Consider the following 25,969-nt stretch of genomic DNA (forward strand, 5'->3'; position numbering starts at 1 on the left):
ATTATATTAAAATGCAAGCCAAATTAATTATTTATTACTTTTTCCGTAAAAATCAATCGTAACATAGTTAAATAAGTATGTATACTCTTATATGGCAATAGTCTATCAATACTTTACGTGCCGTACAGTACGTCCAGTACTTGTACCGATGCACTCCCGTAATAACGCGAGTTTACCCCTGTCCCCCGCGACCCGCGTTATAATGGGATTGTACTGTACTGACAAAGTTTAAACTGTACCATCAATACGTACTGTAGTCCAGTGAAGGGTTCAACAAAAGAATAACTATTCACTTTCACTGCATTACAGTGATGTGTTCAAGTTTCACACCCTCAACCATAAGCTAATTCTCAGGTAGAAGGCATTCATCAGTCAGAAATTCAAAATAACAAAATACTAACTGTAAATGTTTCCCATAAAAGCATCGAAGCTAAGTGCATGAACCTGTCCAAATTACAACAAAAGGGGTGACCAAGTTCCAGGATAAAGGGGTGTCCAAGATATAGGGTATTGTGGATATGTAAAATTATAGGATATTCGCCGGTTCCAATTAAAAGTGTCCAATATAGAGGGGTTTTACTGTATATAATTGTAGAATAGAACAGGCCTCAGTCGTCTTGACATAAAACTGAAGGAAAAGGGTATCTAAATGTAAAGTGCTGTCATGTTCTGTTATCAACTTGGAGATCAGCTCTACTGAGCTTCGTGAAAAATCTTAGTCTGCAAATCCCGGAATCACAACGCCATCAGTACGAATGTTCTAGCACTATAGTAAATGAAATGAGACTCTGCAGAGCCCGTGAAATTTGAAAAGTAAGGTGGGGCTAGAGGTAAATTCAGAAAAAACTAAGTACATGTTAGTATCTCGTCGTCAGCAGACAGGCGGGCAGAATTATCTTAGGGTGGCTAATAAATCCTTTGAAAGTGTTACAAAGTTCAAATATTTTGGAACAACAATAACAAATCAAAATGATATTCATGAGGAAGTTAGGAGAAGACTAAATTATGGAAATGCTTGTTACTTCTCAGTTCAAAATTCCCGTCTGGTTTGTGAGAACCTGAAGATTAAAATATACTAAACAATAATTTTACCTGTTTGTATGAGTGCGAAACATGATCTCTCACTCAGAGAGAGGAATAAAGATTGCAGGTGTTTGAGAATAGGTCGGAATCAAACCCGAAACCTGTGGAATGCTAGGCTAGTTCTGTGACCCGCAAATGACTGCAGTTTTAACTCTACTAAAGCCGGCTAAACACGTACAGATATACCTTTCAGTTATGCCTGTTCGGTATACCTCATGCTCTAGTGCGTCCACACGGTACAGTTTTTATTGTCAGTTCAGTTGTATTTCAGCTAGCGCGATGACGTCAACAGACGATGCTTTGGCGATAGTTGGCTGGTTAATAGCTACAAAAAAAGTGTAGTAAACGTAACAGAAAACGTCTTACGTGGTGTAAAGATTGGTTGAGAAGAAGAGAACAGTAAACTTACTACAGGAATTGAAATTTGCGCCGAAAGATTGGCACAATTATTAAAGGATGGACGAAGAAATGTACTTAAGGCTCCTGTCGTTGGTGTGTAGTGAGAAAAAGCTATACCACCACATGAGAGGTTAACTGCTTGTCAAAGATTTCTTGCAACCGGAAGAAGCTATGAAGACCGGAAATATCCTACAATAATATCACCTCAGGCTCTCAGCTGTATTATTCCAGAAACGTGTGATACTATATATAAAGTTCTACATAAAGAGTACTTAAAGGTAAGGAAATTGAACAATTTTCAGCTTGGTTTAGTAATGTTTATGTAAAATTTTACAAATTTAGACAAAAAATTTGAAATTTGGCAAAAGAGTGGTTTACAAAATACACACTAAAGTTATTGACGTATGATGCCACAGAAACAGAGTTTTCCGAAGTGTTGGGACTTGTTATTTGTGGCGTTACATGCGTGAGAATAGTACGTGCATTGAAATCGCAGCAAGAAGGAGATTGAAATGTGTTGAATGTTGTCGAAGTCATCCCTTGGGCAAATAATCTATTATCCTTGGTTAAAGTACCTATCTCAGCTTCAAACAATGGTTCATTAATAAGTTCTTCAGCTATAATTCTTTGCTGTTGTGGCAAATCGCGTAGCTTCATTCAATGTCGAAGTGGTCATCAGTACTTTCCGGGCGCTTAAAATGGTCTTTAATTGACATCAAAACTTCGGTAGCTAAAGCCGAATCCGTGGATTCCAATTTTCTTTTTGATGGCCTTGAACGCGAACATTGGGAGGTCATGAAAGCTGGTTCTAACAAATCGTATCTTGGAGACTCTATAGACGATGTGGGTGCAGATAAATGAATCACTTTCACCAGATTCCATAGGTTGCTCCTGAAAAATGACAACAGATTATATATATATATATATATATATATATATATATATATAAAGTAAAGTAAAGCTGTCCCACTATACGCCATGTAGGCGCTTGGCGGGAGAGGCAGTATAGCTCCTACTCATTATTGACCTCGGCACTAGATGGGGTGAGTGGTCAGCATCACGCCCCGGCCGGCTTTATCCCCGGGAAAGGACCCCGGTACCCATTGTAGAGGAGGCTAGTTGGGCCCCAGAGCCGGTCTGGACGCAGAGGCTAGAGGAAAAAAAATCCTCTGCCCCCGTCGGGGATCGAACCCCGGTCGCCCAGTCCGCAGCCAGTCACTATACTGACTGAGCTACGCCGGCTCGATTATATTTATATATATTTATATATATATATATTTATATATATATATCCAAAATGTTCGAAGAAAGGTGGAACTTTCCACATTGTCTCGATTCCATCGACGGGAAACATGTAGACATTATTCGCCCAAGTGGAAGTGGGTCGCATTATTATAATTACAAAGGACGACACAGAATGGTTTTACTTGCAGTAGTGGATGCAAAATATCAATTCATCATGTGCGATTTCGGTATAAACGGAAGAGTTTCCGACGGAGGTGTTCTTCAAAATACGACATTTTTCGAGAGACTTGAAAATAACCCTTTAAACATTCTACCTGAAGAGAGAAACAGAAACACTTCTACAATTCTACCCTACGTATTTGTCGCCGAATACGCGTTTCCTTTGAGAATGGTTATGGTGAAACCGTATCGACAGGCAAACCTGGATTCTAAAGATAAAAAGGTATATAATTATCGTTTTTCTCGTACGAGACGTATTGTTGATAACGCGTTTGGTATCGTGTCATTGAGGTTCGGAATATTTCACACACTTAGACCCAACACACATTGATTCGGTAGTAATGACGAGTTGTGTATTGCACAATTTTTAATGGCATTGTCGTTGTCCAAATTGGAGTGAGAAGTCCTTGGCGTTTCTTGATCACTTAAAAAATTGAGGAGCTTAAAATACCACAATTTGGGCACGTAAACATCATCGATTCCTGATCCTGATTTGGTTGTAGATTTGACCTTTTTGAGCTCCTTCAGGTAATTGCTTCTGATGTTGATTGTTTACAACACTTTTAATGTTGGCAGCGGGATCGATTTCTTTAAGCTTTTGAACCAACTTTAAATAATATAAATAGGCAAACAAACAACTATTAACACTATAAAAAAGACACTATTGCCATACGCGATTCAACCTCAAGAGGTCATCATCAGTGGCATCAGGGAAATCAATTCATTTAATTAAGATTTTTAAAACTTTAAATAAGATTCTTCTTCTTTTTTCTTTTTTGGCTGTCATGGTAGTGTTTTGACTTCACTTGCCAGAGACAATGTTCACTTTTGTACATTTCATTAAACTCCTCTAAGCACTCACGATGGCTTTTTCGGCACTCGGCGGTCATTGTTCCACTGTCACGCTTGTTGCACGACACATGTAAAGGTACTGAGCTCGTGGCCGGTGTACCGGAGCAAGTCAACACACGCGCAGGTATACATGCGCAGTTCGTTCAGGCGCAGCTATAACGATTGAAATGGACTATTTGTTCCGGTCGCCTGCGCTGGCAGAAATAACTGAACAGTTTTATCATCTACACGTTGAGGTATACCTGAGAGGCGCGTCTGTTCAGGTATACCTGTACGTGTGTAGCCGGCTTAATAGTCGTATATATCAAATATACCTCAGACAATAAACATTGTCCAATATGGTATTTCTATAAAGTAACTCAACATTATAAAACTTTTTAATATCTGATAAAGATATTTAGGTCTTGAATTATCGCGTAATGATTTTAATTTATCTGTATATCGCCAGTTAACATGCAGGTAGCATAATTTGCAGTGGGCGACCGAATCGAATTTCTTGGACAAAGCAAGCACAAATTTAACTTTAACATGTTTAATACATTCGTTCAGATTCAGGATCACAAGTGGCCAATCCAATAAAATGTATCAACATATTTTTACTTCAATTTTATAATTGCACTTCATGCCTACTTTATATTCAACTTTGTAACTTTTGATATCGAAAAAAGGGTTCTAGCGGTTGGTAATTTTTTTTGACGTAAATACGTCTGTAAGGAAGGGTCATTCGGCAAAAAAGTGGAACGAAAAAGGGGAACGAAAAGTGTAACTGACAAATTTTTTCTCGTATTCGAAATACACAATTTATTGTTTACATGTCTGAAATTCTAGTATAAACTTGTGAACAATTCCGCAAACCATCAAATTTATAATTTAAAAATGTCAAAATTACGATTAAGTCATAAATTCTTCAAGTTTTTAACATTTTGAAATTTTTTTAATGTTCCAGACAGTTTATAACAACACAAAAACAAATCTTACCTTTAGTTCTCCTTTGACTTTTGTCTATGAAACTCATTTTATACTTTTCTATGCGTTATTCTTAATAAATTGGTGCAAAATAACTTAAAGAGCCCTTCATTGTAATACACAACAGAGTTTTCAATCAGCAGAAGTTGTTCAGGATTGCACTTGACAGTCACTATGTTTATATGATAAATTTTTGGTAAGTCGGTTCTGAAGAAATCTGAAAGCAGCTATGACTAACTAAATTAATATTATCACTTTTTTCCTATTTCTGTACTTTGCGCATGGCTGCTTCATTAAATTGTCTCTGTGTTTATAATCGTAATCGCTTGCATTAGGTAGGTTCTTGACGACACAAGTCGACAGGAAGTATCTAGAAACATTCTTGTTTGTCACCTTGTACCTGCAATTTGAAATATTAAAAGTGAAAACAAACCCTCTTTCATCATCCATCAGTATTATCTACACTCAAGACAATTTGTATCACATTTCACTGCTACAGTTACAGAAAATATGCGATGATGTAACTCACGAAGGAATGCGTATTCTACCATAAATAATTTATTTAATATAAATTTAATAGAGGTATAATTTGAATGTCAGTGCATTTATGTAAAGAAATAATTTATTTTTTTAGAAATATATATAATTTTTCTTTTGGGGTTCTAAAATATCAGAGAGTTCTGTGTAGAATAAGTATAAAAGAATTATCCTTGTGAGTCGTAAAATGTGTTAACCTAAAAATATCCGTGTCTGATGGGCTGGCTCTGTCTTTGTGTAGAATGGAAAACTGCTTGAAGCTAAGGGCACAGGATTCCACCGAAACGTCGTTGCTTATAATTTGTTTCCAGACAACCTTAACAAAACTTCCCCCTATCGGAATTCAATTCACGATTTCCACACCATATTTCAGAACAGTTCCCACGTGATCTTTCTTTCACTCATGCACATAGAACCCCGGCCATTGTCCTATTATAACCTAATACATTTTATTACGTCAAAGTGGAGGGAGAGGTTATGACTATTTTAAAAAGCCGTCAAATGAATTGTTTTCTGCGCTAGCTACGTTTGATAAACTTCATTAAGCCATTACCCTCGGTCAGAATAATAAATTTAATCACACTTTCTTTGGAGAGATAAGCGCGTCTTGTTTGAGACATGCGCCCATGACAACATTTCCCTCTTTTAGCAATATATTTAAAAATTCTTTTAGTCCCACCAAAAATAGTTCTGGAGAAGTTCTGGTGGATGTAAAACAGACAAAATCAAAATCAAATGAATATCAGTGGGATTTCTGACTCTTGAACAAACAAGTATGAAGAAACCTTTATTCTGGGATGTTTTTGGAGCTCCTTACTCACTCCGTCAACAGATGACAGGAGACTGCATGGTCAAACACGCCAAGAGACAGCCATTTTAAAATAAACATCATCAAAAATGGGAACATGAGACGGATAGGCGTCGTTAAACCTGAAACTGGCCTAACACTTTGATGAAAGTCGATGATTATGGCGATGCTGATGTGCTGAACGCCAGAAATTCCTGCCCAAGAGAGTAACCCTGACCAAAGAAACTTACACTAAGAGATTCTTTTCAATGCAGTTAGAGCTTACGTCTGATTAACATTACCCAGTCATTCGCCCTCTGCTTTAACGATTCAGCTTGACCGCAACATCGCCCTACCTGATTTCATTCCACCTCATTCCTCTCACCCATTTTTCGCGCGTTGTATTCAAGGCCCTGAGTAAGCAGTAAGAACCTCCGAAACGTCGGCCAGTTTCTATGTTACTACACGGCTCAGCATCCGCAAGATCGCGGTTATGTCGACCGGAAATGATTCACTTCCTAGTGCTTTTCGAAAGTAACATTTTGTGATTATACAGTCATGAATAAACAAACAAACAAACCATTTATGTTCCTTGTCGTCGTAACTGTCGTCACTGATTGTGTCCGTTTCGTAATAACAACCGATGACGAAGATCGTGTCGTCGTTCACTTCTGCGTTTAAGTCACATGAATAGAAGTTCATGGCAGGGATCTCGGTCCACGTGTTTCCTGCAGGGTCATACTTTTCGGTTATGAGCTCGCCTGATCTTCTGGGGTGCCCTCCTGTTCACACACACAAATTCCGTAACAGGTCAAAGCATATAAAAAACTGCCAAACGAAACTTATTCTAACCCCATTAGGCGGGGCCCTTCTTGATAATTATTACTCAGTCACCTGACCACGAAATGTTTGGCCTTTATAGAGCCACATGATTAATTACCTTATTCATAAAAGTCGGTAGTTGAACTCTTCTCACATACTCTAGATCATACAAACATTTTAATATTATCCTTCCGTTTACGCCTATATCGCAAGTGGTATCTTACCTTGAAGATTACCTTTTATAACTTACAAGATAAATGTATTTCTGGTAACTTCAGTGCTTCAAAATGCGCAGGTCTTACCCATGGACTTTACGATCTTAAAATTTGTAATTCCGTAAACGGAACGAATGAATGAAATGCAACGAAGAAAATCGATTCCCTTTTGCAGTGTTAGTATTAGTACCAGGAACGAAATTAAGGATGAAATAGCTACAATATTATTTTCGTACTTGTAGCGTCAGGAAATTGCGCCTGACATCTGTTTTCTGTTTCATGAAACTACGTGCGAAAAGCAAAGACTGCGAAGGGACTGCTTTAAACCACCGGCTTTTTGGAGATAACAGCACGGCAAACTGAAATTCCCTTGCTACAAGAACAAAATATTTACCTTTAAAACTGGGATTGTTTGACAAATGGGGCATAAGTTACTTGTGATACCACAAGAGATTACGCGTTATTAGTTAGTGTTCTTTGTGGAGAAAGGAATCGAAACCAGGAATCGGTTTAAAATGCTGTTCATAAAATCTCAGTCACTCAAAGAAAAACCAGGAACACATTTCACAATAACAAGTTCTGTAAAAATGATAGAGGAGCATCACTCAGAATGTCCAGAATTCTCACCTAGGACGTACAGACAGCCGTGGAACTCGACGCAAGAAAAAAGGGGACGTCGAGAAAGCATTGGTGCAACGTACGTCCACTGGTCGGTGTCCGGGTCATAAACTTCCACCAAGTTTAGTTTATCATAACCATTAAATCCACCAGCGACGTATATTTTTTCTGTAAAAACAAATAAACTATATGACACGAACTGTACACATATTTGGTGTAGGCAGAGGCTTTAACTGGTCGGTGCAGAGAACAAACGTGAGACAATCCGTACTAAAATATGTAATTCTATTAATGATATTGTATTTAATATCCCCCTTCGTGTCACAGAAACTTCACAGACACGGCTGTCTCTGTTCATCTGTTTCTTCGTTTCGAATGCAGACAATCAGCGTGTCAAAGGAAACGAGAAACTGATAAAATTTTATATAAACAGCATAAAGTGCGTAAATTAATGCGGAATGGAAATGACGGTAAGTTACATCTTCTGTTACACGAATTTTATTAAATTTGGTACCATAGGTGTACGATACGAGCTGCCAAGCGGTGCTCTACATTTATTATACAATGTGCTATTTACATGAGATTATTAACTGTCTCAAAAACATATACAATCTGTATTATATGAGATCCATTTCATAGTTTGATGGTTGTTTGCATTCACTCCTAGTGTACACTACAAAGGCAGAAGACGATGTACAGAGACAGCTTACAAGATCAGAAGAAACCAGCACACACTCAGAACTTCAAGCCGTTGCAGTCTGTGAAATAACCTAGCACGTAGCACAGATAAAAGAAAGAGATAATAAAAGAAAATGGGACAATGCCTTGATGATAAAGGCATAAATATCGACTGAAACGTCGGCACAAGCGAAACGACAGCCATCTTCGTACTCGCCACAGCGAGAGCTTCAATTCCTGCGAATTCTTTAAGCGTTCTTGCGTTGTTACACGCGGATAGACAGACACTATTTCACGCATTTCTGTTTCACAGGATTTACGTACCATTCAGTACAGCCGCACTTGCACTGCGTCGCCCTGTGTTCATGGAAGCGATGAAAGACCACTGGTTCGTCGTGCAGTCGTATCTTTCCGCCGATCCTAGATCCGAATGACCATGGTGACCGCCCATTGCGTAAACTGCACCTCGCAGAACTGCCACACTTAATTTGCGTCTGAAATGATAAAAAGTACACGCGCTGCTATGCTCATTTATTGTTGATTCAGAAGCATGTCCTCTCGCAGAACGCAGTTGTTCGCTCGCCATTGTCAAATCATAATTCAAATGAATTAACAAGCAAATCGTATTCTTAAAACCAACATTGTCCCAAAGGTCCTACCTATTCACACTTTGCACGATGCTCCTGTATGTGATTGGTACAATTTTACATCCCCAGCGCACATTTATAACTTGAACAACGGAGCGACTATCAGCCTTTGAAGAAGGACTCTGTTCCAAGGAGTTCCTTAGTTACCAAGCTGCATCTTACCTCCGGGCATTCATGGGCGCCACCTCGCGGCATGTCTTCGTTACAGCGTTGAAGCAGCGACATGAGTTTAAACATTCAAAGCCGTCGGTACCGCCGATGACGTAAATGTCGAAACCGACAACTGCCGTGCCGTGTTCGGCTCGCGGACCTATCGAGTCGACCGTCTCCACCTGCAGGAAAGACAGGTTATGGCTTAATGTTTCTTTGGGTCATTTGGTCTACTGATGTGAAGTCCTTACATTAGAGTCCAAGCAACCGAACAACCACTGAGCAGAGGTGCAACCCCCAACAGTGGACCGAAACTGCTACACCGTGCTGGGTGGCCTACCGAACTCGACAAAGACCGTGAGAAATTAACTTGGAGCAAATGATGGAATTATGAGAGACGGGGGAAACAGGAAGACCCCGAAGAGAAGCTCAAACATTACCAGTGCACTCGTTAAGTACGACAGACAAATGTAGAATTAATTTCTGATCAACAGCTGACATATCAGGTTCGTACGATGGTAGAGACAGATGTTGGTGTTTTGGGTTTTATCAACGCAAAGCTGAAGGCAGTACGTCCCTCCCCCCAAAGAGTGTGTCAGCCTTCTAATTCACGAGGCATTACCACGCAGACAACCAACATCGACATTGATCGGTACTTTATTTATTACGTTGAAATCCACTGATCGACAAATATTTCGTTTCATGTCTAAAATCAGCAGGCAGGTTGCCATGACAGTTGATATAGGACGCTTGTTGTAAATGGTATTTAAGGCAAACTTAGTATCCTTCGTCGATTACTGTTAGAACTTACATTGAACATGAGACTCAGCACCTGTGTTATTTATGTATTTATTCTTTTTAATTCATGTCTTTGGAGCTTCTCTTAAAAAGGGTTCACTGCAATGAAAATAAATTAGCAGGAAAAAAAGAGACAAAGACATACTTGTGATTAAGCTTGAATAAACAGTTACTTAGTAAAAATATAAGTAGGAAAAGTAGTTTTCTCGGTGGCGTCATTTAACAAGGCACGGTAAGAGTAGAAATGCGCGCAACTCACCACACTCCACCGGTCTGCTCGTGCGTCGTACGCTTCGATCACATCTGTCGGCTTTCCGCCACGAGTCCCACCAATAGCAAAAAGATTGTACTGTGGGATTCGCGGGCGGGCAATCCTTGGTGTCACGATTTCCTTGCCTTCCTTCTTCATCATTTGTGAGTAGCGCAGAAACGCGACCGTCTCCGAGATCAATGGTCTGCACCCATCATTTTCCGTCACGTACGGGTGCTTTGATACCTGTTAAACAGTTCAATGTGGGCCTTATAAATTTTAGGAAGGGGAGCCATGTTTCATTGCAGAGGAGACAATAAATTCACACATAATTTGGATGGGACCTCCCCGAAGTAGACTATGGTATACTATATAGGAAAACATGTTTGTTAGTTTATGTAACGACGCTCTTAACAAATGTACAGGTTATGGAGAGAAGAGAAATCAAGGTTAAATCGATTTTAGATAAATGTATTGAAATTTGTTTCAACCGAAAGTTAAATACTTCAGTAAGGGTTGCATTTTGAGTTACATTCAAAAATTGTAATTTATTTCTCGTCTCTCCAGTTCGAGATGCACGCTGCGATCACCACATTCTTTTGGATTCGATAACTTTAATTAGTCGTCAAAATTACGCAGCAAAGAAAGAAAACTATGACAATTAGTTGCTTCGAGTTTTAAGGGAGGCAGCCTGCTGCATGATGATGGTCGGGTTGAAGGCCAGGCAACACAACAGCATGTGATTATGGTCTCGATGTCTATTAAGAGCCATTGCATGTTTCGACCTTAATTCGTCATCATCAGGTGGTTCTCTTTAAGTGTTCGAAACCAGTGGATACGAATGATAAATTGTAAAGAGATTTGATGCTGATAACATTTCCATGAATCCGTGCGATTCTTTCACACGTATTCGTAAGATGTGTGTGGCTGAAATCACAGGACATTTGACCTTGAGTAGGAAAAATTTATCTCTCGGGTTAAAGCGCTTGATGAAATGGAAGAAAGAATATCATAAGTTGTACGGTTGCTTCGTTAGATGGCGGTTAAAATATTCGAATGTTGAAGCTGTCTATGAGTTTGAAGCCCCTGGGGTAATTTACTCTTGGAGGAAATACGAAGCTATCTTGCTGCACTTTTCGGATATATGTTGTCCCTATGTGGTCAATCAGCTGAGGCTTATCACACTGAAGTGATCTCGGTTTGACTATATATATCGTCGGAAATGCGTGAAATTATTATAGCAGGTAAGATACGCTTCTTATGGCAGCGGGATCTTTGGTTAAGTAGAAGATGTGATTTATCTGTTGGAGGATTTTTCTATTCAAGCTGAGTGGACGTTTGAATGTAGTTAACGGTGGAATGCTGTAGTTGAGCTGAAACACGTAATGGATCTTAATAAACGCTGAAACTGTAATTAAATATTGTAGCACACTCGGACCGTCAAACTTACAGAAGATGAATAAAAGACGATTATTAACTCCAACCACATATCTGAATAAAAGGACGAATCGAATATTTGTTTTGCACATACACAAACATATGCGAGCGTGCTACCAGCGGCATTCCACAGGTACTTATTGTAACCATGGTAACTAAGATAATATCGGGATTTCTCACGCAGCAAATTTTGCGCGGAATAAGGCATTAAAATCATTGTGTAATTTTAACGTTGTTAATGTAAGATTTAAACCAGAACTGGAATGCGTCAACAGATTCTGTTAAAGCTCATCAATATTAAATCTAATGAACATCCGTTTAGACGTTCTTGAGCTTGATCTGCGGACAGACGGACGGCCTTACACGTGACGAAGTGAAAGGCTCACGATTTGCATTAATTAGTTACGAATTGCGTGTGAAAACGGAATTGGAAATGCGGGCTTCAGTTCCCATAAAAATCCACGATTTCAGGGGCATACTGACCGTCTCCAGGAAAAACTGTTCGTCAAGTAGTCCCAGTCTGATGCCATCCAAGAGGTCCGCGATGTGGCCTTTCCTGTTGTCCGGGTCGTGGTTGATCCACCGGAGAACGCACTCCCACACATCTTCCTCGTACTTAACGTTCAGTTCATCAGACTCGATTATTGCTTGCAGCTCCTGTGCAGCCAGTTCTAGGACTTCTTCGTTCTGCTGAGACACTACCACGAAGTGGCGCAGAACGAAGCGACCAGCTTCGGTCTCAAGGTCGGCACAGAAGTAAAACCTGCGACAGCGAAGGTAAGAGCCGACTCAGAATCGATCTCCTTCGAACTCTGACACATTGAAACGCTGCATCAAGAGCTCAATTCTCAAGCATTCGCACACCACAGTATTTCGCCTCCACATTTTACCTTAGCCCTTTGAAGCCCGAATGAGTGAGACTGAGAGCAGGCACGTGGAGAGGCAACGATGAGAGACGCTCCGTTTAACCGGGCCAAAATAGAAATTTTTTGGCTACGAAGGTTCCCAGGCAATGCCCGCTCGTCCTCGTGATAAAGTTATAGGTTGAAAATAATGCACGATGTACGCAAGTAAAGAAGGCAGTGAGTGACAAGTGTACAATTTAGATTTCAGGCATCAACCTTGGCGAAACGACATTGTGTTAACTCTGTGTGTTAATCCAGTGAGACCTCGTTTAACCGGACTATATGGGGGGAACCACGGGTCGGATAAGCCGATAAGTCGGATGAGAGAGGGAAAGGGGAACGTGTTCATGGATATGAACAAATATATAGAGATGCAATACAGATTTTCCTCGTCGGCGGATGAAGCGGGCGTTTCGCACGCACAAGTCGACGGCAAAAGTCACTCGTCGGCGCTGTTCGAAGTAGTCCCTATATTAAAATAGTGAATTTATCAGTAACTTTGTCCATCACATGAAGTGGAGGTTCTGGTGTGATTCTGCCAATGTCAGTTGATTTGATTGCCATGTTGTCCTGAACAAGAAGGGTAGGGGTTCAGCTTCTACGGGGACCAGAAGGTTGTTTTTTGTCTTTGCCCGATAATAACAAATTCTCTAAATGTCTTGAAGTGTCCATAATAATCAACAAAATCTGTGTGTGAGGTTAGATCAATGAACTGTACCGCGTGGATATCGCTTTAAACACTCTCGCCGGTGGAAACCGATCGCAACCGATCTGGTTGAAATTCGGTCGCTTAATGAGGGAATCGGATAAACGAGGGTCGGTTAACAGAGGTTTTGCTGTATGCAGAAATATGTGGGGCTGAATGTTGATTTTGATATAGGGAGGATTATGTAAGAAGCAAAGAATGCCGCAGAGAAAGAAAGAAAGAAGAGACGGAATTCAAGAGGAAGACACAGATAATTGTGACCCTGCAATAGGTCGCGATTCACGTTCTACATGATGAAATTAGTCATCTGCTGGTCATATTGATGCTCAAAACATAAGCAGTTAAATCAGAACATTTAAATTACAGGGACATTAATAATAGCCCTGACCTACAACGCTTTATAATTTGCCCAGTCCTCAGTCAGAGGGTTTAATCTGCGACCCGGCACTCAGCTGCTCTCTTGAGTAAAGCTGCTTCGCTCCAGCGACGAAGGCTGGCGTCACAGCAAATGACAAATGAACATCAATTACCTTGCGAACTGCATGATGTCGATACAGTTTTCGGCGTCTATCTCTTCCTTGATGAAATCGCAGCAGAGTTTAGTAACGCTTGGTATACACAAATAGTCAGCCGCCACGAGCACCTGACGCACGTTGTCAGAGTGGATGTCCATCTTGCGAAAATAAACATAACCCAGTATCTGGGTCATCACATCTGAGCTGACTCCGTGGAGGAGAATATCAGTCTGCTCACTGGTGTGCAGTTTTGTAGTGAAGAATTTCCTGAAACGTCACGAAGCAGTCGTCGATTTGGAGAAACGGCGAGCAGAAAATTACAAGCCATGCGCATAAACTTTAAGTTTTTATAATTCACGTAGCCAAATAAAAGTGTCCTTTTGTCAATGTGGTGGATGAATTTTTGTTATCTGAATACTTCAAAAACTCCCAGAATGTGTACTAATGGGAACAGATTAACTGCCACAGGGTGCGTAGACTTAACAGAATATAACTTAAAAATCGGAAGGCAATCAACGAACATTTCTACTATAGAATGGTCACCTCGTTTCTTACATACTCTTGACTCCTTTAGGAGATATCTGAGGTTATAACAACTACAACAGAAATTTTAAGGCCAACCAGCAAATTAATACAATTATTTCAACATTCATCGCAGGCTGTACATTCCACTGATTGATCAGTTCGAAATATGAAATCTATTTGTTCTGTCAAAACAGTTTCCCGACAATAAACAACTTAAAAGAAAAGCTGATGTTTCTACGTGGCCTTAAAAAGTGATCGCCAACCAGCAAACAAACAATTTTCTATTGCAAATTAAGGGCTTTGCAGTGCAAGACAAGCGGAAAGCTTTGATTGTCGGAAAACTGAAAGAGGGGTACATCTTGTAACATGACGTGAGAAAAGTCAGTTGGAAAACAGGAACAATGGTTCACGGTTATAATTAATTTCTCATTTCAAGAACGCACCGCATGTTTATTTAAAAAACATGCAAATTAACGCATGCACACATTCCCGAACGATTCTCTCCTACAAATAAAACTTTTTTCGCGAAGTGCTTCGTTACAATTTATTATATTTCAGAGAGAGCAACACACAGCAGCTTTCAATGTCCTAGACAATGGCGTGACGAAGGTGCATTGCCAACTTACTTCTGGACTTTGTCGGTCGTCTTTATGTATTAAAACAAAGAAGTTTTGGAAATGGATTCTAATTCTCCCACCAGATCGATTGACTATCACCTTGGTACAACCGCACTTAAAAATTAGTACAAAAAACCACGTCCGTCTTCTGTGATGTTGCGTCGTGTTATCTCGTAGAAATTATAGGACTTTTCTTTACAGGTGCTTACTGCCTCGATCATCAAGGAAAGAAAGCAGGAAGTACGTCTGAAATACCACTCATTTTCTACGGCGCAACGTCCAGAAGACATTAGTCTTCTTCCTCACCGCCTCTATTATGTCCTTATTTCACATTTTAATCAACCGCGTCAGTTAATAAACAAACCTGAAATATTCGCTGCACATGGAGAGAATCATTCTGTGGACTGGAAAGGAGCCGCCATCTTCCAACCTCAACACCGCGTCACTTAACACGTTCTTCTCTTTCAGCTCATTCAGAGAGGCCAATGCTTCGGTGCGCGTGCGCCTGCCGCCATCTTGAGAACAACTGCGACTTTGGTTTAACTCCATCTCCTGAAAAGACAGTCCTTCGCTGTTAAACGTTTTTCTTCATACTGACACGTGTGCACATCAACTGAGAGTGACTGAGAGGGAACACGGTATTGAGAAGATTATCTGGTCCTGCGAGAGAGTTACTGACAAGGGAATGATGAAAATTGCGTAATAAGGAGCTTTATAGATTTCTTCACTAATTAATAAATTGTAGTCTGTCAGATCAAGGGTGATGAGATGGGCGGGACATGTAGTACACATGGCAGAGACAAGAAGTGTAACTTTTTAATCGGAAGACCTGAAAAGAAAAGGTCACTTGAGAGTCCTATGCGTTTGTATGATAATATTAAAATGGATCTTAGAGACGTGGGGAATGAAGATGTGGCTTGTGGATGTGGCTTAGAGGCGGGGTCTTGTAAACACGGACATGAAACTTCATGTTTCATAAGGGGCGAGACATTTGATAACCTAGGCTACTGTTAGATTCTCAAGCAGGACTTCGGCTCCATGGAATCAGTTTTTATCTTTGTAACAGAAATGTCTGTTGAGATCCAACATTAAATGACAAAGCTGTAAGTGCGACATATAACTAACTAACTAACAAACAAACTACCTAGACGGCTTACGGAACCAGAAGTTTCATCACCGATCTAACCAAAGCCCTCCACCGGACCCTGCCCTGGGCCAACAAAATCCACTCTCCTTCAAATTCTATCTGCCATAGATCCCGCCTGCGATTAATCTCCCATCTACGTCTAGGTCTCCCCAGCGGCCTCTTCTTCTCAGGCTTTCCAAAAATACCCGGTGCACACCTCTCACCCCATCCATGCACTCCACATGCCCCGCCCATCTCACTCTTCTTGGCTTAATCACCCTGAAGATGTGACTGATATGGGCAATATTAAGTCATGTCGCGTGTTTGTCATTACTCGCATAAAGTTAAATCTTCTTATATGTAAACTACGTACCTAGATATTAAGTATAAAATATCAATGTAATCTATAAAGTCTCAGATGCCTGTACTCTGGTGAACCGATTTAAAAAAAAGTACGAGAAAAATATGCCATGGAAATTGTGTGACCTTTGATGCAGAACAAGACAGTTTACAAATAAATTTTGGAAAAAGAAGGCTACGCCTTTTCATAGGCACAAACATTTTGAGTTCTTGTCTCTCTGTAGAACTGAAAGTGCTTAACAGCTTACATGATTAAGGACTTTCCTGCCTAAGTTACACATTTGTATGCACTACAAAAACAAAATGTAATTTAAATTTATTAAATGAACGCGAGAATTACAGTTGGGCACAGTCACAAAAGTTGTTCGTTGTTCTAACGCATGCATAGTTCAGGCCTACATCACGGTACTCATACACTGCAATGTGCAAGATATTCTATGAAACGTCGATTGAAATTCGGCTTGTCAAAAAACAGCCCACTTCCTTTACGGAACCAGAAGGTTCATCATCGTGTTCAAAAAGCCCGCCACGGGGGTCTATCCTAAGCCAGTTGCATCCAGTTCGCTCCATCGAGTAACATCTCCCTAAGGTCCATCTTAATGTTATCCTCCCACCTACGCCGAGGTCTCCCCAGAGGTCTCCTTCCTTCAGGCCACTAAACCAATAACTTGTCAACTCCCCTCCCTCAGCTATTTCTACAATAACAAAGCGGATTGTTGACGGCAATATGAAACACAACAATGCCGAGTAAACAAATGACGTAACAATTAATTTCTTAGGTAAGTGAATGGAGTGCATTACGGTTTATTCAGGCTATTATACTGCATACATAATCTACTATAAAAATTTGTGATTCCTCGTTGTCTTCAAGAAATGACGTCATCAACAATGTCAACAGATATTTGTTTACTCGGCATTGTTGTGGACCACAACAATGCCGATTACAACACAACAATGCCGAGTAAACAAATAACGCTTTACTACCAAGCCAGTCGCATTATCACTGCTCCAGAAGCAGCACGTTGCATTATTAAAAATTGACTGACAGTTGGCCTAAAACATCAGAAAAGTAAAAAAAGAAGTTATCAACTATTTGAAGTACCAAATCCAACAACTGCAACAAGGTAAAGTGATACTAATAATACTACTCATATACTCTATATATTACGATTACAAAAACTATTATGATCGATTTTAAGACGAAGATTTGCAAGGGTGGGGCTGGACGTAGAACGTTTACTGACCAAGAACAGTTGGCCTCTGAACAGCGACGTAAAGAACTACTACATCAGACCTATTTAAGAAATAAAGAAGAGCGAAAGAATACTTACAATGATAGACGAGACCATATTAACGACACACGTAGAAAAACTTATTCCCTAAGAACAGAGGAACGAAAAAAAACAAGACGCTGAAAAAGAAGGGGGGTTAGTTTAGTTTCTTACACAAGGTTGGTTGCGTTTTACAAACTTGACCAACCCGCCCGAGGAGCTCCGAAAGGAGCGCTCTGCTCTAGTAAATGAGAAAAGAGCCTTACGGCATGCTCGACCAATATTGTTGCAGGCGTGGGTTAGAAATTCCAATCTTTTTTTCTTGCATTGTTATACACGTAGGTGTTCACATAAAAGTTGGCCATTGTCGGTCCATATTTAATCATTGTTGGTAGTTGAAAAAAAAATTGAGTGTGTCCAGATCCGTCTCTTACGGTTTTCGAGAGGCGGGCGCTTAACGCGCCAGATGCATTGAAAATTGTACACATTGAACTAGCTAACTAACTAGATGGCTTACTGAACCCGAAGGTTCATCAGCGAAGTAACCAAAGTCCTCCACCGGACCCTGTCCTGGGCCAACAAAACCCAGTTTTCTTCAACTCCTATCTCCCATAGATCCCGCCTGAGATTATCCTCCCATCTACGTCTAGGTCTCCCCAGCGGTCTCTTCCCCTAAGGCTTACCCGCCAATACCCGTTGCAAACTTTTGCTCCATCCATGCGCGCTACTTGCCCTGCCCATCTCATTCTTCTCTACTTGATCACCCTGACAATACTGGGGGAGGAGTACAAATTTTTAAGCTCATCATTATGCAGTTTTCTCCATGCCCCATCGTCTTCTCTCTTAGGCCCAAATATCCTCCTCAACACCCGATTCTCAAACACCAGCAATCTGTGTTCCTCCATCTGAGTGAGAGACCATGTTTCGTACCCATACGAAACAACAGGCAAAATTTCCAGGTTCTTAGAAATTAGACGGGAAGACAAAATATTTTGAACTGAGAAGTAGCAAGCATTTCCGAAATTTAGTCTCTTCCTAACTTCCTCATGAATACCATTTTGATTTGTTATTGTTGTTCCCAAATATTTTAACTTTGTAACCCTTTCAAAGGAATTGTACACATTGGTTCATTAAAATTACAATAAATGTATAAACAATTATAATTACAATAAAATACATTACAGATTCTTAAAGGACCTTATTTACTGATCATTTTACATATAAGTTACATTACCCTTACTCTTACCAGTCCTGAGGAATGAACACTTAAACTTGAATCGGCTTCGTAACTAACGCTGTTTTTGCCGAATGACCCTTCCGTGTAGACGTATTTACGTCAAAAGAAGACAAGCCTAATTCCCTTACACGAGTTCACAAATGCAGATGAAAACATTAAATGTGATGAACAACAATAATAAATACGAATCCCTTACCTCAAACTTCGTTCAAGAGGAAGATACGACGATGTCCACCGACAATGATCAGTTGAATCAAAAATAAAATGGAGAGAGTGTCACAGATTTCTTAATAATTCTTATATAAGATAAGTACTTGTGATATCCTAAAACGTTTTTAACAGCACAATATTATCTACTCTACGAAGCACTTCTTCTACAAGCGATTCACAGCTCAGCTCTTTCCACAATAACGAAATCCCATTGTTGATGTCAATATATACTAATGCAACAATGCCGAGTAAGCAGATGACGTAACAATCAGTTTCTGCGGTAAAAGAGTGGAGTGCAATACGGTTCATTCAGGCTATTATACTGCGTGCATAATAAACGAGAAAAGAGCCTTGTGGCATGCTCAACCAACATTGTTGCAGGTGTGGTTTAGAAATTCGAATATTTTTCTTACATTGTTGTAGACGCAGGAGCTCACATGAAAGCTTACAATTGTCGGTCCATATTTACACATTGTTGGTAGTTGAGAAAACACAAAGATAATTACTATTATAATTTGGTTATCAATAATAAATGTAAGAAGTCAATAATTAATACTAAGTACTTTCCCTATCAGAAGAGAATAAATTTAAAAATAATCGGAAGAGACGTTAAGAAATAACGCTCGGTTTCAGTGTAATTGATTAATTTTAGAAATAATTTTAGAGGGGCCCGGGCTCTGGGCCAAAGAAAATGTTTCCTTCGTTCGAACCCCGGCAAAGGTATTTCCTGTTGCTCGGATAGCAAGCGCTAAGGCAAATTCTGTTTTTTCCTGGGAAATGATTTGACTGACTAAGGTCACAAACCCGAATATTGTCTGAGACCCAGAAGATAAATTTGTAAGAAACTGTCGTTTTTCCCCTTAGTATAAATACCACAGAGTCTACTGGTCACGTGTAAACTCGAAATTGAAGGCTGACATTTTTTACTCGTTCGCTTGTGGCTCGTGAAAATAAAACATGGCGTAATTACGTATCAGATTTGTAAACACATACTGTTTCAAAGTACGTTTTAGAAAGGTAGATAAGAACAAAGATATGTTTAGTTTGATGACAATAATTAGCCTAATGGAGCACTGTCACTTTATGTGTTGTGTTTGTAAAAAGTAATATTTCAAACATATACAAGATGTACCGGGAGGTTCTTTCCTTAATTGTAGGAAATCTTCCTTGAGACAGTTTGATTCGAATAAACATACCTCACTCCAAAGCTGAACAGTTATAGAGATACGGACATGAGCAATTTTAAAGTAAGTGAGTTGTTACACATTTATTGACTACCGACCAAATTATTAAGTTCTTAACATTATTTAACAGCTAAACTACAAAGTAAGCAAAACAAACTCACAGTAACTATCCACAGTCTCCTCTTCGAGCTTCTCAGCACGTATCAGTAGTAAATGTGGAGCTTTAGTTATGACTTTGAAGTGATTCAGTATGTTCTCTGTCGCTGAAAAATACGAAAAATTAGTTCGTATCTTCTGTCAACTTTTATCTCTTCCACGAAGCCTTCATCATCAGGGGCGGAAAGCGCCTCTGAACTTATGTAGATTTCTACCAGGCTACACGACGCAACATTCCAGAAGATAATAATCATCTGAATAACGTCTTCTTGTACATTTGGCAACACTTCCCTTCCGTGTGGATCGACGGACTTTCTTTTTAATTACGTAACTGTTCAACTTCGGACTGAGCGATTTTGATTACTTCGACTTAATTTTACCCAGGGTCCTTTCACTAAAAGACTGGCAGGTACCTACAGGTACACTGTACATAACTTGATATTAAAATTTATGAGATACGGCCCTTTATAACGTGAATGAACTCCGCAGCGTTGTCTGATTTTAGTTATCAACACAACACTTAATGTAATTCAGCGTACAGGCGCAAGGCATCAAACCTGACGTATGATATCAGATTTCATACGACCTCAGCTTCAAATTAATTTCTAAATCGTCATAAAACTGCTGTTAATATCTATATTGATACACTAAAACTGTTATTAAGGCCTATTAAACCTTTCTTAGTGTATTAAACGGTTACAGTATACACGTCAGGCAACTATTTGCATAACGACCAATTTCAATTTTGAAGAAGGGATTGTTTCAGATATTGTGCATGTGTAGCTAACGTCTTTTCCCACATCGGATATTACGTGGAATTTTTAGTCTCAAATGAACGAATGTTAAAGTAATTATAGTGGTTAAGTTTTAAATGGCTAGTGGAATGAATAAATTTTTAGCAAACAGCATAATATAACGCACCCGACAGAGAGAGAATTACGACTGTAGAACTGAGGAGAGGTAGCCCTCATCACGAGGCATTGCAAGAAATATTGTTATATTTTGCGGGGACAAAGAGGTTTTGCAGGCACAACCCGCTTGTCTTTCTCTTAAGTGTATCACGAGAACAAAGGCTCCAGGATGATATTATGTGGATTATAGCAACAGCGCGTTCATAGTATTTTCATATTAATCTTCTAATTATTCTGAGTCTACAAACAATATTTGTAACTAAAAGCCTTTGTGCGTTATTTATTTCATGCTAGTATTTTCCTATGGCATTGGTTCGGAAGATATTGACCATCGTCACATAGAACTACTCACATCTAAATTTCCAACTTTAAGACAAAATAAAAGCTTACGCTGGTACTTAAATCCAAAACAGCTTCCCAATCAGAATTGTTTACTCATTTCCCATCTCCCCGGTGCGTTCTCCCATCTCATCCTTGGACTGATGATCCTAATAACACTGGCGAATAGTACAAACAATGAAACTCCATATTAAAGTGTCCTTTAATGTCCTGTCACTTCATCCTTCTTACGTCTAAATATTCTTCTCGGCGTTTTGTTCTCAAACCCCCACAATTAATATTCTTCCCTTAACTTGAAAGAACAGGTTTCACATCCGTACAAAACATCAGGTAAAATAATAGTTTTATATATTTGAATCTATGCATTGTTACATAGCAGACGGTAATTCCGAACTGCAAAGTATCAAGCATTTTTCACATTAAGTCTGCTATTAATTTCGTCGCTAATACAGTTTCTATTTTACGCCGAAATAGAAAGTAATAAAAGGAGAACTAAAATTAGGAACAAATATGTAATGAGAGAGATCTCATTTGTCCACTGACAAAGTCGTTTTCCAAATCATGAACACACTCAGTGTATTCCTTTTTTTGACTTGAATATTTTGGTAAACTTGAATTCATGAACCATAGGGTTCTTCAGAGATCTTACTAACAAAGTCTGAGAATAATTAACTTCAGACGATCGATCCTGTGGTGGAGCCAAAATCAGTGCAGTATCATTCTTTGTTGGCTTTATTCTGAGGTACACTTTCACCTTCGCATTCTTTGAAACAGTGTGTTCTTCTACTTCATCACCAAAAAGAGACAGTAAATTTGTCCGTTTAACTTCAAAACTTCTGTTTCCTTGATATATACTGGGGTCCCTTGGATTAAGGTATGAAAGATTGCTTGAGGTATCTTCCATCGTACACTCTGAAATATACATTTTCCAGTTGGCAACCCTCTAGTTGTGCAGTTCCATAATTCCAAATAATCCATTCACAGAAAGCTGATGACAGCACTGGATATCCGCAATGCACAAATTATTGTCTGAATACGGCATTTCCTTATCCAAGTCACAAACACTCCAGGTGATTCGTTTTGATAAATAAAAGATCTGTTCAAGGATATAAAAAGGCGATTGGACAAACTTGGGGCTGAAGACTGACATGGAAATCGGTGAACTGCTTAAATCCTCATTTGGGAAGATACTCTCAGCCACATTAGAAAAGTTGAAGTTTTTTTTGTACAATTCAAAATGGTGGAATTTGTTCCTGTATCTCATGTTTGTGACAAGGTTCACATTCCAACGAAGGAAAATAGTTTTGTGAAGAGAAACAAGACTATTCATTTAACAGAATATGTTGCTAGGCTGCAGCCACGGTGGTCTAGCGGTTAGAACGCTAGCCTTGTAATCCTGGGGCCTCGGGTTCGATTCCCGGCGGTGCCCGAATTTATAACTTGTGTTGGGCAAGGCCGTGGTCTAGGCAACACGGAGTTTCCCCGGTTTCTCCGTGGCATCCCAACAATTACTCCATTCACACACAGAAGAAGGCAATGGCAAACCACTTCTGGATCATCTGCCAAGAACGTATATGAACAGGTCCCAGTCCGAGAAAAGGATGGAAGGATCCTGTTCATATGAACCTGTCGTCACAGACACACACACACACACACACACACACACACAAAGAAAAAAGAAGAAGAAGTTGCTAGGCTATCTCGCCGGTTTATTTATTATCCGGTTATTTCAGTGCTATTACCAGCTAGATCCTCAATGGTTTTATCAAAATACAGTGACAGTTATACAGTCATCAATCAGAAGTTTTATTCTAGGTTCTGGTTAATCACCACTTAGGAACGGGACTTTTCGTACATAATAGGATTATTTAAGCAATTAAAAAAGTAGAGTTTGTTAGTAATAGGATGTCATGTGTAACTGTAAACGGTTGTTGGTGCGATGATATTGTACAGAATTTTCACGCCCCAATTGAGGATAAAGTTGATGACACATAGGATAACTTTTACAAAGAACTACATCAGGCATTTTTCCAGTTCCCTACGTACCATTTGACAATTTTGCTAGAAGATTTCAATGTGAAGAAAGGGAGGCAGGACATTTATAAACCAATTATTGGTAAGGGAATTCTACATGAAATTAGTAATGAATTAGTAGTAAATTCTGTAATTTCAAAGAACCTAATTGTTAAAAACATAAAATTCGCTCATAAACATACTTCTGATAATGGTGTCATGATCATGTTTTAATTAACAAAAGACGATACTACAGTGTATTAGACTTCAGATCTTTCAGAGGACCTTGGTAGTAGCAACATGAAGGGAGAAATTTTCTGTAAGTAAACGGGCAAGGCAAAATTTGATTTAGTAAGATTTGACTTGAGGAAACTCAATGATGTAAAAGTTAAGAAAAAGTACCAGGTACTAATCTCCAATACATTTGCGGCTTTAGAAAACTTAGAGGAGAGTTTGGATGTTAATAGCGCTTGGAAAAGTATTAGGTACAACATTAACACCTCAGTCAAGGAAAATATAGGATATCATAAACTAAAGCATAATTAACCAATGTTTGATAATGAGTGCAAAAATTAATAGACAAGCCGAAGCAGGCTAAATTACAATGGTTCTTCTTCTTCTCCTTCTCCTTCTTCTTCTTCTTCTCCTTCTTCTCCTTCTCCTTCTTCTTCTTCTTCTCCTTCTTCTCCTTCTTCTCCTTCTTCTCTTTCTTCTTCTTCTTCTTCTTCTTCTTCTCCTCCTCCTCCTCCTCCTTCTTCTTCTTCTCCTTCTTCTCCTCCTCCTCCTCCTTCTTCTTCTCCTTCTTCTCCTCCTCCTTCTCCTTCTTCTTCTCCTTCTTCTTCTCCTTCTTCTCCTTCTTCTTCTTCTTCTTCTTCTTCTTCTTCTTGGCGTTACAGTTCAAAGTTGAACCCCGGCCTCTTCAATCTTTAGCCTCCATCCGAGGCTTAGCTTGAAGTATCGAAACAAATCTTTTTTTTTCGGAGTGAGGTTGTCAGCCTCACGCCCAACCCTCAAATTACAATGGTTATAGAATCAAAGCCAAATCAATGGAGATAATCTGCAACGTTTAGGAAGAAGAAAAATGAATACCTGAAAAACAAAATTAATGAATAATTAATTCTTCTCGGGCTACGAGCCATGTAAGGTGGCTTAATGTTTTCTTTATTAAACCACTGTACACGACTGGTAGCCCGAGAAGAATTGATGTACTTAATCCCCGTGAAAACTTTGAATCACACAAAATTAAAGAACTTTAAACTAATTACAGAAACAAATATGTCAGAGACTTTATTATTATTATTATTATTTAGTGTTCTGTCTGACGACAGGTCCATTGTTCTGCCCAAAAAGAGTTCGCCAGTTTTCCCTATTCGCAGCTTCTCGTTTTAACACCTGAGTCAGAGACTTATACAGACGCATAGATTAATTTATAAAAGGTCTCCAACCAAGAGTTAATATTATCAAACATGAGAATGGTTATATGCTTGCAGATCCCCACAGGGTTTGAATAGGTGGAAAAATTTCTTTAACCTGGTGCTAACTGTACACGAGGTTGATTATATTACGCAGATGGATACACGTACGGCCGAGCCATTACTACCAGAACCTAGCCCTTTCGAAGTGGAACCTCCTATTGAGAAGTCGGAAAATTATGAATCTCCAGGTAGTAATCAGATTCCGGCCGAAATGGTCAAAGCAGATGCGAAACGTTGCGTTCCAAGATACACAAACCCATTTGATGTGCATGGAATGATGAAGAAATGCCACAGCAGTGGATGGAATCTATTGTACCAATTCATATGAAGGGTGATAAGACTGACTGTAATAATTGTAAAGGAATCTCCCTCTTATAATTTTGTAGGCAGATGATAATTATCATCTGCCTACAAAATTTGATCCAACATTCTGGCAAGTCTGACTCTATATGCCATTTAAATTATTGGGAATCATCAGTGTGGCCTCCGTCGTAATAGATATAAAACTTATCAAATTTTCTACATTTGCCGGAAACAGGGAGATGCTCTATCCGCATTGCTTTTAAATTTTGCCTTAGAATATGCCATCAGGAAATACCAAGAAAATCAGGGTGGTTTGGAAAGGAATGGGACACATCTATGGTCCATGCTGATGGAATTAATCTGTTGGGCGAAAATACAAATATTATAAAAGCGAACATAGAAACACCCTTAAG

General features: G+C 39.4%; 1 protein-coding gene and 2 long non-coding RNA genes across 5 annotated transcripts in view; 1 reads left to right on the forward strand and 2 right to left on the reverse strand.

Moving 5' to 3' along the window:
* The window catches only part of LOC110833149 (uncharacterized), a 38,155-nt gene extending 19,234 nt beyond the window's left edge, over nt 1-18,921 (forward strand). Inside the window, exons 2-3 of the long non-coding RNA XR_002544140.2 lie at nt 12,358-12,480; nt 15,440-18,921. This is a non-coding gene — a long non-coding RNA (uncharacterized LOC110833149). The remainder of the gene's footprint in view (nt 1-12,357; nt 12,481-15,439) is intronic.
* LOC110833159 (uncharacterized) lies at nt 1,786-3,906 on the reverse strand. Of its 2 annotated transcripts, none has more exons than XR_002544143.1 (2): nt 3,809-3,906; nt 1,786-2,373 (listed from the first exon to the last, which is right to left on the reverse strand). It is a non-coding gene; the product is annotated as an uncharacterized LOC110833159 (long non-coding RNA). The 2 variants fall into 2 exon arrangements; XR_015534934.1 differs by having other exon boundaries at nt 3,457-3,906.
* LOC110833140 (kelch-like protein 10) lies at nt 4,609-19,358 on the reverse strand. 2 transcript variants are annotated; one of them, XM_087347539.1, is made up of 10 exons: nt 17,076-17,140; nt 15,336-15,523; nt 13,845-14,096; nt 12,187-12,466; nt 10,276-10,512; nt 9,231-9,400; nt 8,746-8,915; nt 7,753-7,911; nt 6,669-6,870; nt 4,609-5,164 (listed from the first exon to the last, which is right to left on the reverse strand). In XM_087347539.1, the coding sequence occupies exons 2-10, from the start codon at nt 15,518-15,520 to the stop codon at nt 5,002-5,004; spliced, it is 1,818 nt and encodes a 605-aa protein (XP_087203665.1). In that variant the 5' UTR covers nt 15,521-15,523; nt 17,076-17,140; the 3' UTR covers nt 4,609-5,001. The 2 variants fall into 2 exon arrangements, with proteins under 2 accessions (XP_087203665.1, XP_087203664.1); XM_087347538.1 differs by lacking the exon at nt 17,076-17,140 and adding an exon at nt 19,162-19,358 and having other exon boundaries at nt 4,610-5,164.
* Between the last annotated feature and the right edge of the window lie 6,611 nt (nt 19,359-25,969).

This window comes from Zootermopsis nevadensis, unplaced genomic scaffold (genome assembly GCF_977971745.1).
Source record: "Zootermopsis nevadensis isolate Lab colony 2312 unplaced genomic scaffold, Znev_1.0 Znev_ptg000012l, whole genome shotgun sequence".
Lineage (NCBI taxonomy): Eukaryota > Metazoa > Arthropoda > Insecta > Blattodea > Termopsidae > Zootermopsis > Zootermopsis nevadensis.